The sequence below is a fragment of the Centruroides sculpturatus genome, unplaced genomic scaffold (genome assembly GCF_000671375.1).
Source record: "Centruroides sculpturatus isolate CEXI.00-Female unplaced genomic scaffold, Cexi_2.0 scaffold463, whole genome shotgun sequence".
NCBI lineage: Eukaryota > Metazoa > Arthropoda > Arachnida > Scorpiones > Buthidae > Centruroides > Centruroides sculpturatus.
The window spans coordinates 295,052-316,229 of NW_019384841.1; the positions used below are offsets into that span (position 1 = coordinate 295,052).

General features: G+C 24.2%; 2 protein-coding genes across 2 annotated transcripts; both read left to right on the top strand.

Annotated features, from left to right (window-relative positions):
- The first annotated feature begins 2,485 nt into the window (after positions 1-2,485).
- LOC111630299 lies at positions 2,486-2,929 on the top strand. The gene has a single exon (XM_023374384.1). It carries the CDS (start codon positions 2,486-2,488, stop codon positions 2,927-2,929), a length of 444 nt encoding a protein of 147 aa, XP_023230152.1.
- A 15,780-nt stretch (positions 2,930-18,709) lies between these two features.
- Positions 18,710-19,432, top strand: LOC111630300. Its single transcript, XM_023374385.1, has one exon. The coding sequence runs from the start codon at positions 18,710-18,712 to the stop codon at positions 19,430-19,432; it is 723 nt and encodes a 240-aa protein (XP_023230153.1).
- The last annotated feature ends 1,746 nt before the right edge of the window (positions 19,433-21,178 follow it).

Here is a 21,178-nt window from a genome sequence, read left to right on the forward strand (position 1 = left end):
TATATTTTAAAATATTTTCATAACTTTATTACACCAAATACTATTAAAAAATTAAATTTAATACAGTTAAATATTATAATAAAATTTAAAATATTTAATTTTCTTAGAGTGAGTTCTTTTTTTAAATAAAATGCATAATTTTTTTCTCATAAATACTATTTTAATAAAAATTTCCAGTATCTAAAAGTGTAAAAAATTATATCGAAAAATTAGAAAATAATTAAACAATGCCTGTTACTTAGTACTTTTATAAACACTAAACTGTATTTTCTAATTATTTAAAAAATTCATAGATGGCATTATAATATAAGTTACGTACAGATCAATTTCAATTCACTTTCTGTATTATATTGTCATTCAGTCATTAGCAGTTGAAACACTTCACTTTTCTCAGCAATTTCATTTTCCATCTTCTCTTTTCTTTACATCCTTTTCACAACGTTTGAAATTATATAGGATGAAAAGACAGTCGAGTTCGTGTTTAACGTTTATCAATCGATCAAGAGAACAATTCATTTTTATCTCTAAATAAATTAGTAATGATAATTCATTTTGTAATTTTTTTTTTAAACTTTTTGTCAGTTTTTAATATTAATGATCCATAAAAAATATCTCTATTTCCTGCAATTGGTAGTAATAATTTGATAAATGTAAATGTCAATGTTCAAAATTACAGCAGCGTGATCATTGCCTAAACTTGAGTAATTTAATCACGATTTTGAGGGTCCCAGTATATTAAGAAAGGGTAAAATCTGTGTAATATTTTTTAAATAATAAAATTTGGTAAAAATGAAAGTTTTTTTTTTTTTTTTTGTTTCTTAATAACCACACGTTAAGTGCACTACATCAATACATCAAGTATGTAGGCTGTCAGGAGCCTGGGCTCAGTCATTAGGGAAGAGCCTAAATCTAAATGAAAACGCATTAAAAGTACAGGAGAAATCCTAGAAATAAAATAAAAAAATATAAATAAATAATTCTTAACTAATATTTGTATTAAAATGTTTATTTTTATTATTCATTTAAACGATTTTCTGGAGTAAAAATGAATAATATTACAATAACATTTTACTTTACAATCTGTAAATAACTTATTTAAACAATACTAAAACTATTTTATTACGAAATATAATGAATTAAATATCCTCAAATTATCTTATAAAAATTTAAAAATTAATAAAACAAAGAAGGGCATGGTGATAAACACATTTATGTTTAAAAAATATTCTTATTTATTTAAAATTTTGATGTATAAAATATCAAAAAAAAGGAGTGAAATATTAAATTTTTATTTCGTCGTTTATTTCTAATTATACTAGAATTTTAAAAAGAAAGTTATGAACATAAAAAGATATTAAAAACTTCGAGATAAGAAGATGAATAGTTTGATTTAGGATCCAGATAATGGAATTTCGTCAGGATAATTAAGCCATTCATTCCTAATGAGGCAAACCGATAGTAACGAGAAGATTAGAACATTTCGATCTGTGATTGAAGACAAGTTTATCGACAAAGCACGCAATGTAACAGTATTAATATATGAATTTTACAGATTATTTAACACAGGACTAATAATACTTTGTATAGAAATTTTATTTTTCCAAACAAATATTAGTCTTTTCGAGTAAATTAATTAATCTTCCAATATTTATGGAAGATAAATTTGTTTTATTATTCATCAATTTGTTTTTTTATTGCGATAGAAATATAAAATTTTACATTAGATAAAAGAAATTGGGCTCTTGTAAGAGCCCAATTTCTTTTATCTAATGTAAAATTTAATGCAATGTAATATTTATTTAATATAAGCATTTTTTATATGCAAGTTTTATGAATATGTGAAATCTTTTCTTCAATAGAAAATTATTAAAAATGTATTATTACAACATTTAGAATTTTGTATAAAATTTGAAAATTTTATATATAAATTCTTTACATTTAAATAAAAGAATTGATTTTTATGTATAAATTGTTTACAAGAAAGAGTAAAAAATATGATTTTATGCATTAGAAACTAAGCAATAATTTTCGAATTTTTACATTAATTTTCTTTTTATATTAAATATTTTATATTTAAATATGTAAATTAGACATATATATATATATTTTTTAGAATTCAAAATATTATTTAATCTCTTATAAATTTTAAACGAATTAATCAATTATTATTGCTATTTTAATATGGAATTATATAAAAACTGCTCATTGTAAAGATTTTGTATTAAAATAGAATAGAAAAACAATTTTAAAAATTAAATAATTTCTTACTATCATTAATTTAATTCTACCTTAAATTATTAATCATAAACAATTGAAGTTGTAAGTTAATATTATAAAATATAGGTTACATCTAAACAGATAAAGTGTTTTATTTCTTTTATTCGATTAGATCTTCAAATATTAAATCTCTCAATTTCTTTTTTTTTTCTCTCAATTCTATGTTACTAAAAGTTGGAAAAATATNAAAGCCGAATTGGATTTTTCCATGCATCCTGATGAAGTAAAAGACGCAGTTCAGAAAGTTATGAAAGATATGAAACGAAAGAACTCGTTTAATGATGATCGCCCAGGAAAAAAATGGCTAAAGCTTTTTCTAAAAAGACACCCTAATATAGCAGTAAAGAATACAGAAGTGATATCCAAAGCTCGAGCAGCAGTTTCAAAAAAGATGATAAGGAATTGGTTTCAAGAATTAAATAATTATTTGAGAGAAGAACATGCAAGTGATATTCTGCAAAATCCTTCCCGTATCTTCAATGCCTATGAAACAAGGATGCTATTTTGTCCAAAAACTGGCAAACTTCTGGGACCTAAAGCATATAAGAACTTTTATAACATTTCATCAGGACAAGAAAAACAGTGTATTACTGTTTTGTGTAATTTTTCTGCAAGTGGCCAGTCAGTGGATCCTATGATAGTGTTCCCATGACTTCCGGTTTAGATAGAAATTCGAATACAATTACAGTAGACCCCCTATAACACTGTAGATAATTCCGTGTTGTACGAGTTACTTAGATTTTACAAATGCGTGAGCCGTTCACAGCTCGGCACGCGTATTTTTAAAATCTAAGTGACTCGCACAACACGGAATTATCTACAGTGTTATAGGGGGGTCTACTGTAAGCGGTGGTTCTGGCTCCTAAGCTTTTCCATATCTGGTCTCAAAACATCTTTGTAACGCCGTTCTCGGACGGACATACGGACAGATAGAAGAGAGTGGAAACCTACATTTTTGGTCTGAAATTTGAAAATTGCAAACCAAAAATTCAAGATTTTACCACGTTTTCATTACCTTAGCACGTATGACTTGCGGGGTATTTAAAAAGGATTGGTATACAAAAAAATAACCCCAGAACAGAATTTAATTGCAAGATTTTGATTGAAAGATTTGCAAATTGCAAGATTGAAAACGACATATCAATAATGACCGGATGAATTGCAATGGTTTCTCATAATTCTTAACGATATGTCAAAGATGCATCAAAGAGGATAGAAACCACTTTCAGCACTCCTTGTAATGAGATATTTTACTTTTTTTTGGCTTACATTAAATTATAATTTTACTAATTTATCGCCTACTTTTGCCATTTCTTTCGGGTACAGTAGACCCCCTATAACACGGGTTCCTATAATTACGATTCCGATAAGACGGCAAAAAAATTGCCACGGTATCCGTACAAACCTGGTAAAAAACTCCTATAATTCGGTAAAACGTCATCGGGCTGCCGAACTACTTTCCGCCGTCCAGCGCCACGTTACAGAGAATTTAGGCGGGTAAATTGAGTTTATTATCGTCTGTACAGTGTTATATATAAATTATATATAAATTAGGTACTGTACATATAATTATATATTAATTATATATAAATTAGGTACTGTACATATAATTATATATTAATTATATATAAATTAGGTACTGTATATATAATTATATATTAACTTAATTTATTGTAACTTTATTATAATTAAATATATATTTTTCGCCGTCTAGCGTCACGCTACGGCGAGTTAGGCGACCTATCGTCTGTCCAGTACTGTAATTTTATACATTTCTTGTGAAAGAAACATTTCTTATTTAACGGCCATAAAAATTATTTATATTAAGGATGTCTCCAAAGGTCAACGAAGTTTTCGCAGAAAAATAATATCAGAAATCGCGGCCGCGGTTTGATGCGCTGTTCCGCGACGAAACCAAGCTTTAGCAACGGGCGTAGTCGAACGGTACACACTCGGTAAGCAATCCTACAATTTTTTGTTTATAACGTAGTTTATACGGATTATTTTCAAAAAAATATACGTATTTTGGAAATGTTGAGTCGAATTAGACTAGAATCGATTAATTTTAAGGAAGAAAACCTTTCAAACAGCCGTAGTCCGCAAACTTCACACGTGTCGGGCTGTGATTGGCAAGGATTCGTACAAAATTGATTCATAAAGAACGGAACGTATGTACCGTGTTATAAGGGGGTCGACTGTATATTTTTAGAGTTATTATTATGTTTATATTGAACTCTTAAAATGTATGGTTTGATATAGTCTTGTGAGAGTCCAATAAGCAAATAACAGAAGATACAAAGAAAGCATATATAAGAATATATAAGGATATATACACTTACATAAAAAATATATAGTATAAGCTAAATATAAATTTAAAGTTCAAAAATTAATAGAAAATAATAAATAAAAATGTTTGTAAATTGGAGATCAACGACTGCATGAGGTACAGAAACATTATAGAATGTATTAATGAAAAATAAATTAAATATTATTTAGAATAAATTTCAAAGCAAATAAATGAGAGAAAAATAAAGTTGTAGAGTAAATTCACTTTTTATAATTTTAATTTTATTTTAAAATTTAGATTTATTGCAATTTTATTGAAGTAGAATTGAAGTCCATTTACATAACGTAACTTTAATGACATTTTATATTAAGAAAATGATAATTTTACTTAAAAAAAGAATTTTAATTTGGTATACATTTTATATTATGAAACAAGTGCTGCAATGAATTAGATATTGCATTTGTAATGAACATTGCAATATAAATTGTAAATAATGTACTAAAATTCGTTTACTTAAAAATATTTTTGAGCACTTTATTTTCATCAATTTTTAAATTTTTAACTCCAAGAATATAGAATATTATGTACTGTATAGACCTAATCTATATATATCTTCAAGTCTAAATCATTTATCTTAACTAAACATGGAAAAAGTATTTGTTTTGATAGAAAATATACGTAGTGAGAACAGAAAAATAAACAGGATATTTCCTTTTATCTTTTATAAGCTCAAAGTTTTTCTTATGTTCATATATATAAGCATCTTTAATGCAACACTTGCTCGTATATATGCCATTAAAAATTATGGTTATGCCACTTCCTTATGAAGATGAAGAACAACTGCTATAATAGTATAATAAATACACAATTAATCATTGTACCGTAGTTCATATGAATATAAAATGATAAGAAATCTGTTAACTATTGTAAACATTTAGAAACAATTACTTAAAATATTTTAAGCTATATATTTTCAACACTTAAATATTATATTATAGGCTACATATAAGATATAAACAAATAAAAAAATTATTATTATTATTGTTATATTTTAGTTTTATAAATTCATATTTTTATAGTATTGAGCCTAAATAAATAGGAATTTCTTTTGCAATTGAATTATTCATGTAATAAATTAAGTTATACAATTAATAATTTCAAGATAATGTTTATTTATTAAATAATTTAATAATATATAAAATACTTTCTTTAAATGAAAATTTATCTTCTATAGTACATTTTCTTGCACGATTCTTCTTAATTATTCACTGTGCGTATAACATATTTGAATAAAGAAGTGTTGCTGTCATTCATTTCTGTCATCATGATAAATGCATGCTACAAGAATTCTAAAACAATGTCATTACATTCTTTTTAACATGACAACAAATTCTTTTAAAATATTAATCATTTTAATAAAGTATATAAAGTCATCCAGGCATATATTAAAATAAAGCAGTAGGAAAACTTTGTCACTTTTAACATAGAAAGATTGTTTAATTATCAAGGTAATGAAGGTGCTGTTAAACAACATCCATTAAATATTTATTACAAAGTGTATACACGTTCTCCATACCCAATACGAGCCTTAATGAGCCATTTTCGTTAATTATGTCGTGACTATTTTACTTATTGCATATTGTTTTAAGAATTGCTTTATTTTAATTTTATTAGATACTAAACTCGTTAAGATTACTAAAAGCTTTATATTTATTTTTATGATGTTCATAAGTTATTATTTAATAAAAATGTATTGTTACGGTTATTTATTTATGCTCAAACATGTAAAATTTAATAAAGTTTATACTATTTTCATACAAAATTGTTTTACTTTGTATTATTTATTTAAATATAATATATTTATCATAATTATTTTTAATTTTAGATATAATTTCTCAACTTTGGATAGTTTAAAATGTTGTTTTAAAGTGATAAAGCTGACATTTTTGATTTTATAGAGATCGCGATCTACTGATTGAGAAGAAAAAGTGATTATATTAAAACATCTTAGAGTATAATTAAATATAATAGATAACGCAGATAAATTTTAAAATTAAAAGTAAATCATTAAATTTAATTGAAATATTATGTAAGTAATATTATTCCAGTTTATAATAAGCTTTTACAACAGTTTAGGAATTTGATAACTATATATCGAGAAAATTACTTTCCTTATAATTCTAGTTAATTTTTAAAATGGAAGAGAAATTTGATATTTTCTTTTTTAAAAAAAAATAAATAGAATGTAAGGATAATATNGTGAGAGTCCAATAAGCAAATAACAGAAGATACAAAGAAAGCATATATAAGAATATATAAGGATATATACACTTACATAAAAAATATATAGTATAAGCTAAATATAAATTTAAAGTTCAAAAATTAATAGAAAATAATAAATAAAAATGTTTGTAAATTGGAGATCAACGACTGCATGAGGTACAGAAACATTATAGAATGTATTAATGAAAAATAAATTAAATATTATTTAGAATAAATTTCAAAGCAAATAAATGAGAGAAAAATAAAGTTGTAGAGTAAATTCACTTTTTATAATTTTAATTTTATTTTAAAATTTAGATTTATTGCAATTTTATTGAAGTAGAATTGAAGTCCATTTACATAACGTAACTTTAATGACATTTTATATTAAGAAAATGATAATTTTACTTAAAAAAAGAATTTTAATTTGGTATACATTTTATATTATGAAACAAGTGCTGCAATGAATTAGATATTGCATTTGTAATGAACATTGCAATATAAATTGTAAATAATGTACTAAAATTCGTTTACTTAAAAATATTTTTGAGCACTTTATTTTCATCAATTTTTAAATTTTTAACTCCAAGAATATAGAATATTATGTACTGTATAGACCTAATCTATATATATCTTCAAGTCTAAATCATTTATCTTAACTAAACATGGAAAAAGTATTTGTTTTGATAGAAAATATACGTAGTGAGAACAGAAAAATAAACAGGATATTTCCTTTTATCTTTTATAAGCTCAAAGTTTTTCTTATGTTCATATATATAAGCATCTTTAATGCAACACTTGCTCGTATATATGCCATTAAAAATTATGGTTATGCCACTTCCTTATGAAGATGAAGAACAACTGCTATAATAGTATAATAAATACACAATTAATCATTGTACCGTAGTTCATATGAATATAAAATGATAAGAAATCTGTTAACTATTGTAAACATTTAGAAACAATTACTTAAAATATTTTAAGCTATATATTTTCAACACTTAAATATTATATTATAGGCTACATATAAGATATAAACAAATAAAAAAATTATTATTATTATTGTTATATTTTAGTTTTATAAATTCATATTTTTATAGTATTGAGCCTAAATAAATAGGAATTTCTTTTGCAATTGAATTATTCATGTAATAAATTAAGTTATACAATTAATAATTTCAAGATAATGTTTATTTATTAAATAATTTAATAATATATAAAATACTTTCTTTAAATGAAAATTTATCTTCTATAGTACATTTTCTTGCACGATTCTTCTTAATTATTCACTGTGCGTATAACATATTTGAATAAAGAAGTGTTGCTGTCATTCATTTCTGTCATCATGATAAATGCATGCTACAAGAATTCTAAAACAATGTCATTACATTCTTTTTAACATGACAACAAATTCTTTTAAAATATTAATCATTTTAATAAAGTATATAAAGTCATCCAGGCATATATTAAAATAAAGCAGTAGGAAAACTTTGTCACTTTTAACATAGAAAGATTGTTTAATTATCAAGGTAATGAAGGTGCTGTTAAACAACATCCATTAAATATTTATTACAAAGTGTATACACGTTCTCCATACCCAATACGAGCCTTAATGAGCCATTTTCGTTAATTATGTCGTGACTATTTTACTTATTGCATATTGTTTTAAGAATTGCTTTATTTTAATTTTATTAGATACTAAACTCGTTAAGATTACTAAAAGCTTTATATTTATTTTTATGATGTTCATAAGTTATTATTTAATAAAAATGTATTGTTACGGTTATTTATTTATGCTCAAACATGTAAAATTTAATAAAGTTTATACTATTTTCATACAAAATTGTTTTACTTTGTATTATTTATTTAAATATAATATATTTATCATAATTATTTTTAATTTTAGATATAATTTCTCAACTTTGGATAGTTTAAAATGTTGTTTTAAAGTGATAAAGCTGACATTTTTGATTTTATAGAGATCGCGATCTACTGATTGAGAAGAAAAAGTGATTATATTAAAACATCTTAGAGTATAATTAAATATAATAGATAACGCAGATAAATTTTAAAATTAAAAGTAAATCATTAAATTTAATTGAAATATTATGTAAGTAATATTATTCCAGTTTATAATAAGCTTTTACAACAGTTTAGGAATTTGATAACTATATATCGAGAAAATTACTTTCCTTATAATTCTAGTTAATTTTTAAAATGGAAGAGAAATTTGATATTTTCTTTTTTAAAAAAAAATAAATAGAATTCATTAACCAGAAAGAAAAAAGGAATAAAGGAAAAACAAAAAAAAAGTAGTCGCACGAAGAAACTTACTTTTTTTTTCCTCTTTATAAAACAGTATTAACCTATTAAATTACTCTTCAATCTAATTATGCTGTTGTAAATTTGAATAGAAGAAAAAACAAAGTAAAATTTTTAAATCGAAAAATCAATATAAAGAAAGAATTTTATTTTTAAAAACAGCATTTATGATGTTACATCTTTTTTACATGAAGATTACAGTAGAGTGCACGAAGTATAGAATGTTATAAAAATATCTAAAAAGCTGTTTTAGGAATTCAAAATTCTACTCTTTTTTTCACACTAAAGTAAAATTTTCATAATAAAAAACAGCTACAGAAAAAAAAACTGTTAAACAATGTTAAATATTGATTAAATAAAATTGTTATAGATTAGATTTACATTCATCTAACAATAAAGCAATCTAGAGAATTCAGTAATTAACGCTCCAGGCTTGAATTTTAGTTAAGAGAAAATGTAAATAACTGAGCTAAACAGAGGAAAATGAAAATTTCAGAAACTGGGATTTAGTTTGAGATACAATTATTTAAATTTTAAAATCGGTAGATTAAATATGCAAATAAAATTTACATAAATTGTAGTAAAATAATTGAAACACTCTCTTTAAAATTTCATGATATTTGAAAGTATCTATAGTTAATATATAATCATTTTGCTTATAATTACTTTCATATAAATATTAATATGTTTGTTAACAATATAAGAATTAAAATTTTAGAATTATACAACTATTAATTTTTATATAAAGAAGATATAAAATTATACCTCGTATATTAGATCTAACATGTACAGAAAGCAAAATATATAGAGCTACGGTATATAAAGTTTGGTAAGCTTTAATTAATAGTTCGTAAGTGTCAGAAAAATTGAGTTAATATAAAATTTATCTTCAAAAATGTCGCTTTTTATAAATTGACGAGAAAGAGAAATCATGTTCGTAAGTAAAGTTTATTCGAACCTCTTTCGTGAAAACGTCATTTGAGATCTAACTTGCAATTTCTCGTGGCGAAAACAGAATTTACGAGTTGCCCAATTTTACGAGCTTACTCCAAGCAATAACTCAGAGCGAAAATACAGTCGTCGTCGAACAGACTATAAAGGATTTTCTTATTCCATTAAGATTTTTATAACCCATCAAAGAGAATCGAAAAATTCGTTTACAATAGTATATACTAAATAAATATCATATAATTTATTGAGATTTAATCTCCGCAATTCGCTTCCACTTAAAAGAAATCCATTAAATTTATTGATAAGGCTAATAAAAAATACAAATAAACCTTCATTTCTACAAGAACAGTAAGTAATTCCATCTAAAAACCATTTTGATTACAGTAATGTATTTATTATACAAAAGTACTGTTAATATATAATTTATTCTTAATTTTTATTCTGTTTAATTAATTATTGTTTATTTTATATTCAAATAAATATAAAAATAATGTCTATATAGTATGTACGAGTATAAATATAATAAAAATTATATTCCATTTAAAGTTTCTATATATAGACTATAATATACGAGTGTGTCTGTGTATATGTCTGTATAGAATATATTTTTATATTCGTACATAATTTTGCTTAAATATTTCAGGAATATTCACTTGTATATGAATAATTTATATTATAATCTAACTTTCATGACACTAAAAATTTTATTGACTTAAGGTTATTTTGTATCTTTTGATAATGACGATAAGTTTTTACGAGTCTGCTAAAGAATTTTAAATACCGTAAAAACTACTATTGTACTGATTAACATATAAAAAAAAGCATTTAAAATAAATAACTTAGAAAATAATGACAACTTTAGTATTAGACATTATTTTATTCTCGCTTTCTATCTTTTAGTACAGGAAAGAACGTGATGGACATGACGAGTCTCTTTCGTTTCTTTTATTTCCTCTGTTCCGTGCAATTCTTATTGCTTCTTTTATGGTAATCTGCAGATGTTCCGTCACACCATCTCTTCATCTCATAAATGGCTTTTGTCTTCATCGTTTTCTATTCCAAGAATAACTTTCTTCACAATAGGCGAAATATATTTCAAGTTATATCCTAATAATGTCTTAAAAATAGACAGTTTTCAGTCTTCTAAAATCCACTCATACTTCCTTCCTCTATAAGAATTTATAGTGGATCTACAACCATACGTTCTGCTATAAGAATACAAACTATTCTGTTATATTTTATTAAAATAAAACTGTATTTGTGACATTAAGTTTGTTAAATGTAGATATTGCATTTGTAATGAACATTGCAATATAAATTGTAAATAATGTACTAAAATTCGTTTACTTAAAAATATTTTTGAGCACTTTATTTTCATCAATTTTTAAATTTTTAACTCCAAGAATATAGAATATTATGTACTGTATAGACCTAATCTATATATATCTTCAAGTCTAAATCATTTATCTTAACTAAACATGGAAAAAGTATTTGTTTTGATAGAAAATATACGTAGTGAGAACAGAAAAATAAACAGGATATTTCCTTTTATCTTTTATAAGCTCAAAGTTTTTCTTATGTTCATATATATAAGCATCTTTAATGCAACACTTGCTCGTATATATGCCATTAAAAATTATGGTTATGCCACTTCCTTATGAAGATGAAGAACAACTGCTATAATAGTATAATAAATACACAATTAATCATTGTACCGTAGTTCATATGAATATAAAATGATAAGAAATCTGTTAACTATTGTAAACATTTAGAAACAATTACTTAAAATATTTTAAGCTATATATTTTCAACACTTAAATATTATATTATAGGCTACATATAAGATATAAACAAATAAAAAAATTATTATTATTATTGTTATATTTTAGTTTTATAAATTCATATTTTTATAGTATTGAGCCTAAATAAATAGGAATTTCTTTTGCAATTGAATTATTCATGTAATAAATTAAGTTATACAATTAATAATTTCAAGATAATGTTTATTTATTAAATAATTTAATAATATATAAAATACTTTCTTTAAATGAAAATTTATCTTCTATAGTACATTTTCTTGCACGATTCTTCTTAATTATTCACTGTGCGTATAACATATTTGAATAAAGAAGTGTTGCTGTCATTCATTTCTGTCATCATGATAAATGCATGCTACAAGAATTCTAAAACAATGTCATTACATTCTTTTTAACATGACAACAAATTCTTTTAAAATATTAATCATTTTAATAAAGTATATAAAGTCATCCAGGCATATATTAAAATAAAGCAGTAGGAAAACTTTGTCACTTTTAACATAGAAAGATTGTTTAATTATCAAGGTAATGAAGGTGCTGTTAAACAACATCCATTAAATATTTATTACAAAGTGTATACACGTTCTCCATACCCAATACGAGCCTTAATGAGCCATTTTCGTTAATTATGTCGTGACTATTTTACTTATTGCATATTGTTTTAAGAATTGCTTTATTTTAATTTTATTAGATACTAAACTCGTTAAGATTACTAAAAGCTTTATATTTATTTTTATGATGTTCATAAGTTATTATTTAATAAAAATGTATTGTTACGGTTATTTATTTATGCTCAAACATGTAAAATTTAATAAAGTTTATACTATTTTCATACAAAATTGTTTTACTTTGTATTATTTATTTAAATATAATATATTTATCATAATTATTTTTAATTTTAGATATAATTTCTCAACTTTGGATAGTTTAAAATGTTGTTTTAAAGTGATAAAGCTGACATTTTTGATTTTATAGAGATCGCGATCTACTGATTGAGAAGAAAAAGTGATTATATTAAAACATCTTAGAGTATAATTAAATGTAATAGATAACGCAGATAAATTTTAAAATTAAAAGTAAATCATTAAATTTAATTGAAATATTATGTAAGTAATATTATTCCAGTTTATAATAAGCTTTTACAACAGTTTAGGAATTTGATAACTATATATCGAGAAAATTACTTTCCTTATAATTCTAGTTAATTTTTAAAATGGAAGAGAAATTTGATATTTTCTTTTTTAAAAAAAAAATAAATAGAATTCATTAACCAGAAAGAAAAAAGGAATAAAGGAAAAACAAAAAAAAAAGTAGTCGCACGAAGAAACTTACTTTTTTTTTCCTCTTTATAAAACAGTATTAACCTATTAAATTACTCTTCAATCTAATTATGCTGTTGTAAATTTGAATAGAAGAAAAAACAAAGTAAAATTTTTAAATCGAAAAATCAATATAAAGAAAGAATTTTATTTTTAAAAACAGCATTTATGATGTTACATCTTTTTTACATGAAGATTACAGTAGAGTGCACGAAGTATAGAATGTTATAAAAATATCTAAAAAGCTGTTTTAGGAATTCAAAATTCTACTCTTTTTTTCACACTAAAGTAAAATTTTCATAATAAAAAACAGCTACAGAAAAAAAAACTGTTAAACAATGTTAAATATTGATTAAATAAAATTGTTATAGATTAGATTTACATTCATCTAACAATAAAGCAATCTAGAGAATTCAGTAATTAACGCTCCAGGCTTGAATTTTAGTTAAGAGAAAATGTAAATAACTGAGCTAAACAGAGGAAAATGAAAATTTCAGAAACTGGGATTTAGTTTGAGATACAATTATTTAAATTTTAAAATCGGTAGATTAAATATGCAAATAAAATTTACATAAATTGTAGTAAAATAATTGAAACACTCTCTTTAAAATTTCATGATATTTGAAAGTATCTATAGTTAATATATAATCATTTTGCTTATAATTACTTTCATATAAATATTAATATGTTTGTTAACAATATAAGAATTAAAATTTTAGAATTATACAACTATTAATTTTTATATAAAGAAGATATAAAATTATACCTCGTATATTAGATCTAACATGTACAGAAAGCAAAATATATAGAGCTACGGTATATAAAGTTTGGTAAGCTTTAATTAATAGTTCGTAAGTGTCAGAAAAATTGAGTTAATATAAAATTTATCTTCAAAAATGTCGCTTTTTATAAATTGACGAGAAAGAGAAATCATGTTCGTAAGTAAAGTTTATTCGAACCTCTTTCGTGAAAACGTCATTTGAGATCTAACTTGCAATTTCTCGTGGCGAAAACAGAATTTACGAGTTGCCCAATTTTACGAGCTTACTCCAAGCAATAACTCAGAGCGAAAATACAGTCGTCGTCGAACAGACTATAAAGGATTTTCTTATTCCATTAAGATTTTTATAACCCATCAAAGAGAATCGAAAAATTCGTTTACAATAGTATATACTAAATAAATATCATATAATTTATTGAGATTTAATCTCCGCAATTCGCTTCCACTTAAAAGAAATCCATTAAATTTATTGATAAGGCTAATAAAAAATACAAATAAACCTTCATTTCTACAAGAACAGTAAGTAATTCCATCTAAAAACCATTTTGATTACAGTAATGTATTTATTATACAAAAGTACTGTTAGATAATGTTTATTTATTAAATAATTTAATAATATATAAAATACTTTCTTTAAATGAAAATTTATCTTCTATAGTACATTTTCTTGCACGATTCTTCTTAATTATTCACTGTGCGTATAACATATTTGAATAAAGAAGTGTTGCTGTCATTCATTTCTGTCATCATGATAAATGCATGCTACAAGAATTCTAAANTATAATCTAACTTTCATGACACTAAAAATTTTATTGACTTAAGGTTATTTTGTATCTTTTGATAATGACGATAAGTTTTTACGAGTCTGCTAAAGAATTTTAAATACCGTAAAAACTACTATTGTACTGATTAACATATAAAAAAAAGCATTTAAAATAAATAACTTAGAAAATAATGACAACTTTAGTATTAGACATTATTTTATTCTCGCTTTCTATCTTTTAGTACAGGAAAGAACGTGATGGACATGACGAGTCTCTTTCGTTTCTTTTATTTCCTCTGTTCCGTGCAATTCTTATTGCTTCTTTTATGGTAATCTGCAGATGTTCCGTCACACCATCTCTTCATCTCATAAATGGCTTTTGTCTTCATCGTTTTCTATTCCAAGAATAACTTTCTTCACAATAGGCGAAATATATTTCAAGTTATATCCTAATAATGTCTTAAAAATAGACAGTTTTCAGTCTTCTAAAATCCACTCATACTTCCTTCCTCTATAAGAATTTATAGTGGATCTACAACCATACGTTCTGCTATAAGAATACAAACTATTCTGTTATATTTTATTAAAATAAAACTGTATTTGTGACATTAAGTTTGTTAAATGATAATTTTAAAAATAAATAATTAAAAATTAAAATTTATAATGAAATATTTTCTGAAAATTAAGGTATAATTCGTTTATTTCAAATTTTAATTGTCTAATTTATAAATAACTTTTATAATTATAATTTAACTAATATTTTGATATAAATTACCTTACTTTAAATAAAATGTTTAATAATTATTATCTAATTTGATATAAGTTTAAATTATATTAAAGGATTTATTAATCCTTTTAATATGTTATTTTAATAAGATTATAATTATAGTGAATTATCTTGTTAAATTAATTTGTGAAATTAAAAATTTAATTTCGATTAATTCAAATATCATAATAACATTATAACAGACTATTATCCTAGTTTTAATATTTTATAACGATTTAAATTATTCATTTAAAAAAATAATGTTAAAATTTAAATCAAATCTGTAATCAGTAGTGAATAATGAGTTGTTTTTCAAAAATTAGATAATATAATTAAATTGTTATAAAATCTATAATTATGAACTAATAATAACTTTTGGTATAATTTAAATTTTTATAAACTCTATATTTGCTAAAATGTAGTTTATAGATAACTCATTTATCTAGTAGTAGACAGAATAAATTGTTTAGGATTAAGTTAAATAAATGATATTTTCTAAATCTCTTTTTAGCTGTCTCTTCCAAGGTGTCATCTAACTTATCTAAGTATTAAAATATGATTTAGCATTTGAAATGATATATCATCTGAATATTTATCCTGCTTATTTTTGATTTAGTATACGAAGTCTTCTTATTTTTTTATATTTTATTTATTATTTTATTCATTTTTTAAAAATTACTTCATATAATAACTGATTTAGAAAACTGTCTAATTAATAATATTTAATTAATATTTAATTCTTATATTTGCCGAATGGAAATGCTTGTAAAGTTAGATGTTATATATTTGTTTTATGACAGAATAGGGAATAATTGTGATTTTAGATTGTGCAAGATCCTAGGCAAGTGCATCCCCTAATATAAATTTCTATAACATAAATCATATGTCACACGATACTAGATATTGTAAAGATCGTGGATTCTAGCTAGTATTGGATTTTGAATACTGGATCAAGATAAAGTATCGGTAAATGTAAATTTGTCTCTCTAAACTCTCTAAAAACATAGACAAAAGCCTGTGTAGTCTATAGCCATCTATCACTGATTGGACCTGTAATTATTTTGTCCATCTCATATTAATTTCAGTTATTTATTTCCATTGTACAATACATACGTCTAACTTTATTTATCTGTATTAAGTCATTAAGAATAGAATTTGTATTAAGAATAGTCATTACATTAATTTACTAATTAATTTCTTTGTTTTTATAAAATTAAATATATTAGCCTTAATAATTAAATTAAAAAAAAACAGTTAATTACCAATTGAAAAATGCATGAATAGCCTATATTTTTAGTTTATTATAACATTATCAAAAAAATGAATATATTCAATTTTAATATACTAAAATCTATAGTTTTCTTATTTTTATTGGGTTAATTTTAATTTATTTAAAGTATTAAAATAAATAAACAGAAAGAAGACGTTTTTTGGTGCGTAAACAAATGATGCGGCGTAGAGTTGTTGTCAGTCTACCATGATGAACGGTTTTCGGCTCAAGAGATTTCTAAAGGATGCTTTCGACATGTCAAAACTCAACATGTATCAATAAAACAAATCTCTTTTCCTTTGTACTGACAAGTCAGTTACGTTATGAGAAAGAGCTACAAAAAGTTATGATAAAGTTAAATCATTTTTATGAATTTTCTGATAACTTGTCGATTTTCTTTTTTTTACTTTAACTAAAATATCGATTTACCGTTTCATTTAAATAAATATTTGTTATGTCAAGATTTCAGTTTTTTTTTAATAATAATGTAGATTTTAAAATGACTAAGTACCACTACACTTTTATATTTAGTATTTTGAAGTACACAAAAAAAATATGACATCTTATCCTCAGGCAAAAATATTTAAACTCATTACATTAATTTTTCAAAAAAATTCTGTTAACCAGAAGAAAAAAAAGTTCTGAATATGTTTTAATCAGAACTTTTATGTAATGGTTTGCATAGAAGTGGATAATGTTAAACTATGGTGCAATCTTGCTTGCATTGTAATAGGATAAGAATTGTGGCAACGATTCATATAGCAACATTTTAAAATAATTATTTATTGATTTTTCTAAACATTTAGTAAAGAAATAGTTTTGTAAATATTTAAAGTATAGTTTTAGTACAAAAATTAATTCTAACCTTTAAAGGTGTGTAGATTGAATGGGTAGTCACTCACTTGAAAGTTGTTTCATACTAATGTATGAGTGAATAATCAAAAAAACTAACTTGTCCAAGCAAATGACCATGGTTCAAAGTTATGTGATCATTCATTCATTGCTGCACATTGTAATGGTTTGAGATGAATAATTAAAGACATTTGAATTTATTTTTATTTAGATAAATTCAAAATGGCAGATGAAATAAATAAAAAGAAGAAAGCCTACAGACGTTTTCAATACAGGTATATCTCGACTTACGTCGTTTCGAGTTACGTCGTTCCCGATTATACGTCGTTTGTCAAAAAAGTGAACGGAAAAATAAAAATCAAGTTTAAGTCATTTTATTCGACTTTACGTCCGTCCACCACAAATATTGAAGTCGTAATATCACTAGAAAAGCGTTTAAAGCACATAAATCATATTAAAATATATACATTTACAAGTATGTACTGTATTTACAGTACAGTACATGCATTCGTAAATTTAGATTACTTTTTTCTGTACTCTATTATAAACTAAAATTTATTTGTTTGTAAGCTTAAAATAGATTCTTATTAACCATATATTATTAAAAATGCATTAATAAATAAAATAGAGAACTGGGAATAGTAATTTATGGTTTTTCCTAGTGACAAGTAGATTCGGAGACAAGTAAATTCGACTTACGTCGTTTTTCTGGAACCAATTACCGACGTAAGGCGAGGTATACCTGTATAGTGAAGAAAATTTGTATGCAGCTGTAGAAGCAATAGATGAAAATAAAATGAGTGCTAATAACACTAGCAAAAAATTTAACATTCCAAAAGTAATTTTAATAAATAAATTACATGGAAAATTACCAATGGAGCCAAAAATGGGCCCCGCAGCAACTTAATTAAAGCGGAGGAAGACACCTTGAAAAAATGGATTATTGGAAAAGCCGAATTGGATTTTTCCATGCATCCTGATGAAGTAAAAGACGCAGTTCAGAAAGTTATGAAAGATATGAAACGAAAGAACTCGTTTAATGATGATCGCCCAGGAAAAAAAATGGCTAAAGCTTTTTCTAAAAAGACACCCTAATATAGCAGTAAAGAATACAGAAGTGATATCCAAAGCTCGAGCAGCAGTTTCAAAAAAGATGATAAGGAATTGGTTTCAAGAATTAAATAATTATTTGAGAGAAGAACATGAAAGTGATATTCTGCAAAATCCTTCCCGTATCTTCAATGCCTATGAAACAAGGATGCTATTTTGTCCAAAAACTGGCAAACCTCTGGGACCTAAAGCATATAAGAACTTTTATAACATTTCATCAGGACAAGAAAAACAGTGTATTACTGTTTTGTGTAATTTTTCTGCAAGTGGCCAGTCAGTGGATCCTATGATAGTGTTCCCATACAAGAGAATTCCAAGGCATATTGCAGATTCAGTTCCAGATGGCTTTGCTGTAGGCAGAAGTGATTCAGGATGGATGACAAGTGCCATATTTTATGAATATGTTGCAAATGTCTTCTACCACTGGCTTCTGGATAAGAATATCCATTTTCCTGTATTATTGCTTCTTGATGGACATAAATCACATATAAATGAAAAACTGTATAATTTTTGTGTTGAGAAAAGAATTCTCACGTTTTGTTTGTTGCCAAATGCAACTAATATTATCCTGCCTTGTAATGTTGCAATTTTTCGACCGCTTAAATGTCAGTGGAGAAATGTTGACAGAAAACAATTAACAATCATCAGTTTCTAAACCTAACTTTGCAGCTTTATTCTTTGAAGCTTACAAGAAAGCTTTGAAATAGGAAACGATTCAACATGGGTTTGAAACATTTGTTTGTTTCCTTTTGGTCCAAATGGGGTAGATTATTCAAAATGTATTTTTGCTAGGCGTCAAGAAATTGATTTAATAGGATAAGAAATTGGATTATTAGAATTTCTAATCTTGATTATTATCGTCTGAGTAAGGTTTTCCTGAAATTTATTTCTTATAAATGTCTTAAGTCTTATAAGTCTTGAATTTTATAAGGCAGGAAGTCTATAGATTGGACACGTTATTTTATTGATACCTGTAATAATCATAATATTAATCTTATAAATGATAATTTGGATCAATCTCCTTGTTAACATTTTAAATAATTTTTTATATAATACAAATGGAAAAATAAATAATAGCGTATATAATTGTTGGTGTAAGGATTTAAATGTCACTTTTTTTTTATAATTCTTTATATAATCAAGATGTTTCCCTTAATATTTTGTCTTTATTTATAGAGGCTAGGTGTAATTCATTGAACTTTTTAAAGTGTTTTGTTTTTTAAGAAAATCTGTTGATCTTTTGTTTTAGGGGGAGGGCGATTCCTTTACTATAAATTTGGCCTTATTGCTGATGTTGTTTGGGAGAATGTCAGTTCTGTGTCTTTTTTACTAACTTATTTATAGCTTAACTATAGTTAAGCAATTTGCTTATTTTTGGATGTTTTATTTTTATTAATTGGTATTTTATTGACAGATGCTCCTACACTTTAAACTTTAATTATTACATTTTAATTTTAAACCTTAACTTAAATTTAAATTATTACTTATATAATTTATTATTGTATAATTTTGTTTGTGACGTATGTTCATTGTATGTAAGCTTTTTGTTTTTTGGGAGATGATATTGCCCCCTGCATCAAAGAGTGTATCCAGTAGTCTATACAGAATAAAAAAAATACTGGTGCAACTACCCTATATATAATTTTTTAAAATATTGATATAAGCTTTTAAAAACATCAAAATAGTGCGGTCAAAGACCTCCGGATTCATTTTCATTCCCTCTCTGCAGAATCCCATAATGAAATTCTGCAGAGTTTAGTTACGTTTAATACTCTCTTGTGCAAAATATTTCTATAATACATTTTATATGAGAAAGCATTAAAACTTTGAAGATGAATCAGAACGTTACAAAAAAAGAAAAAGCCAATTTGTTATTTATTATAATAAAACAGTAAAAGTTTAGTGATATATAATATTAAATTAATAGTAGAATGTAAAAAAAAATGCAGCCAAAAAATTATTCTTCCAAAATATTTTATTTATTTATTTTTAAAATTATTAATTCGAAAAGTTTTTTAAATATTAGAAACAGTTTATTTAAATATATTATTTTATACTTGTCTTCTTAAACGCTTTATTAGTAAGATTTTTGGTGTAAATCAGTTGACACCTATAGAAACTGACAGATTTGAGACGTTTTACATATTGTATTTTAACCTTTTAATTGTAGTTTCCTATTGCAATAAAATATCTAAATATATAAATAAAACAGTTAGTAAAAATTTAAATTTATTGAAATATATTGTATAGAACAAGCATTCATAGGATATAATCATTTCTCGCTTTCGCAAATCAATCAGTCAGTATTATAGAATTAAGATATATTTTTTTTATTTGGTCATATATATAATTGTAAAAATAATTAATCTAAATTGAGAGGATGGTTTAAAATTTCACTATG

Bases quoted from the DNA above. Each gene is read 5' to 3' on its own strand.
- LOC111630299 (XM_023374384.1), top strand. From the start codon at position 2,486: ATGCATCCTGATGAAGTAAAAGACGCAGTTCAGAAAGTTATGAAAGAT.
- LOC111630300 (XM_023374385.1), top strand. From the start codon at position 18,710: ATGATCGCCCAGGAAAAAAAATGGCTAAAGCTTTTTCTAAAAAGACAC.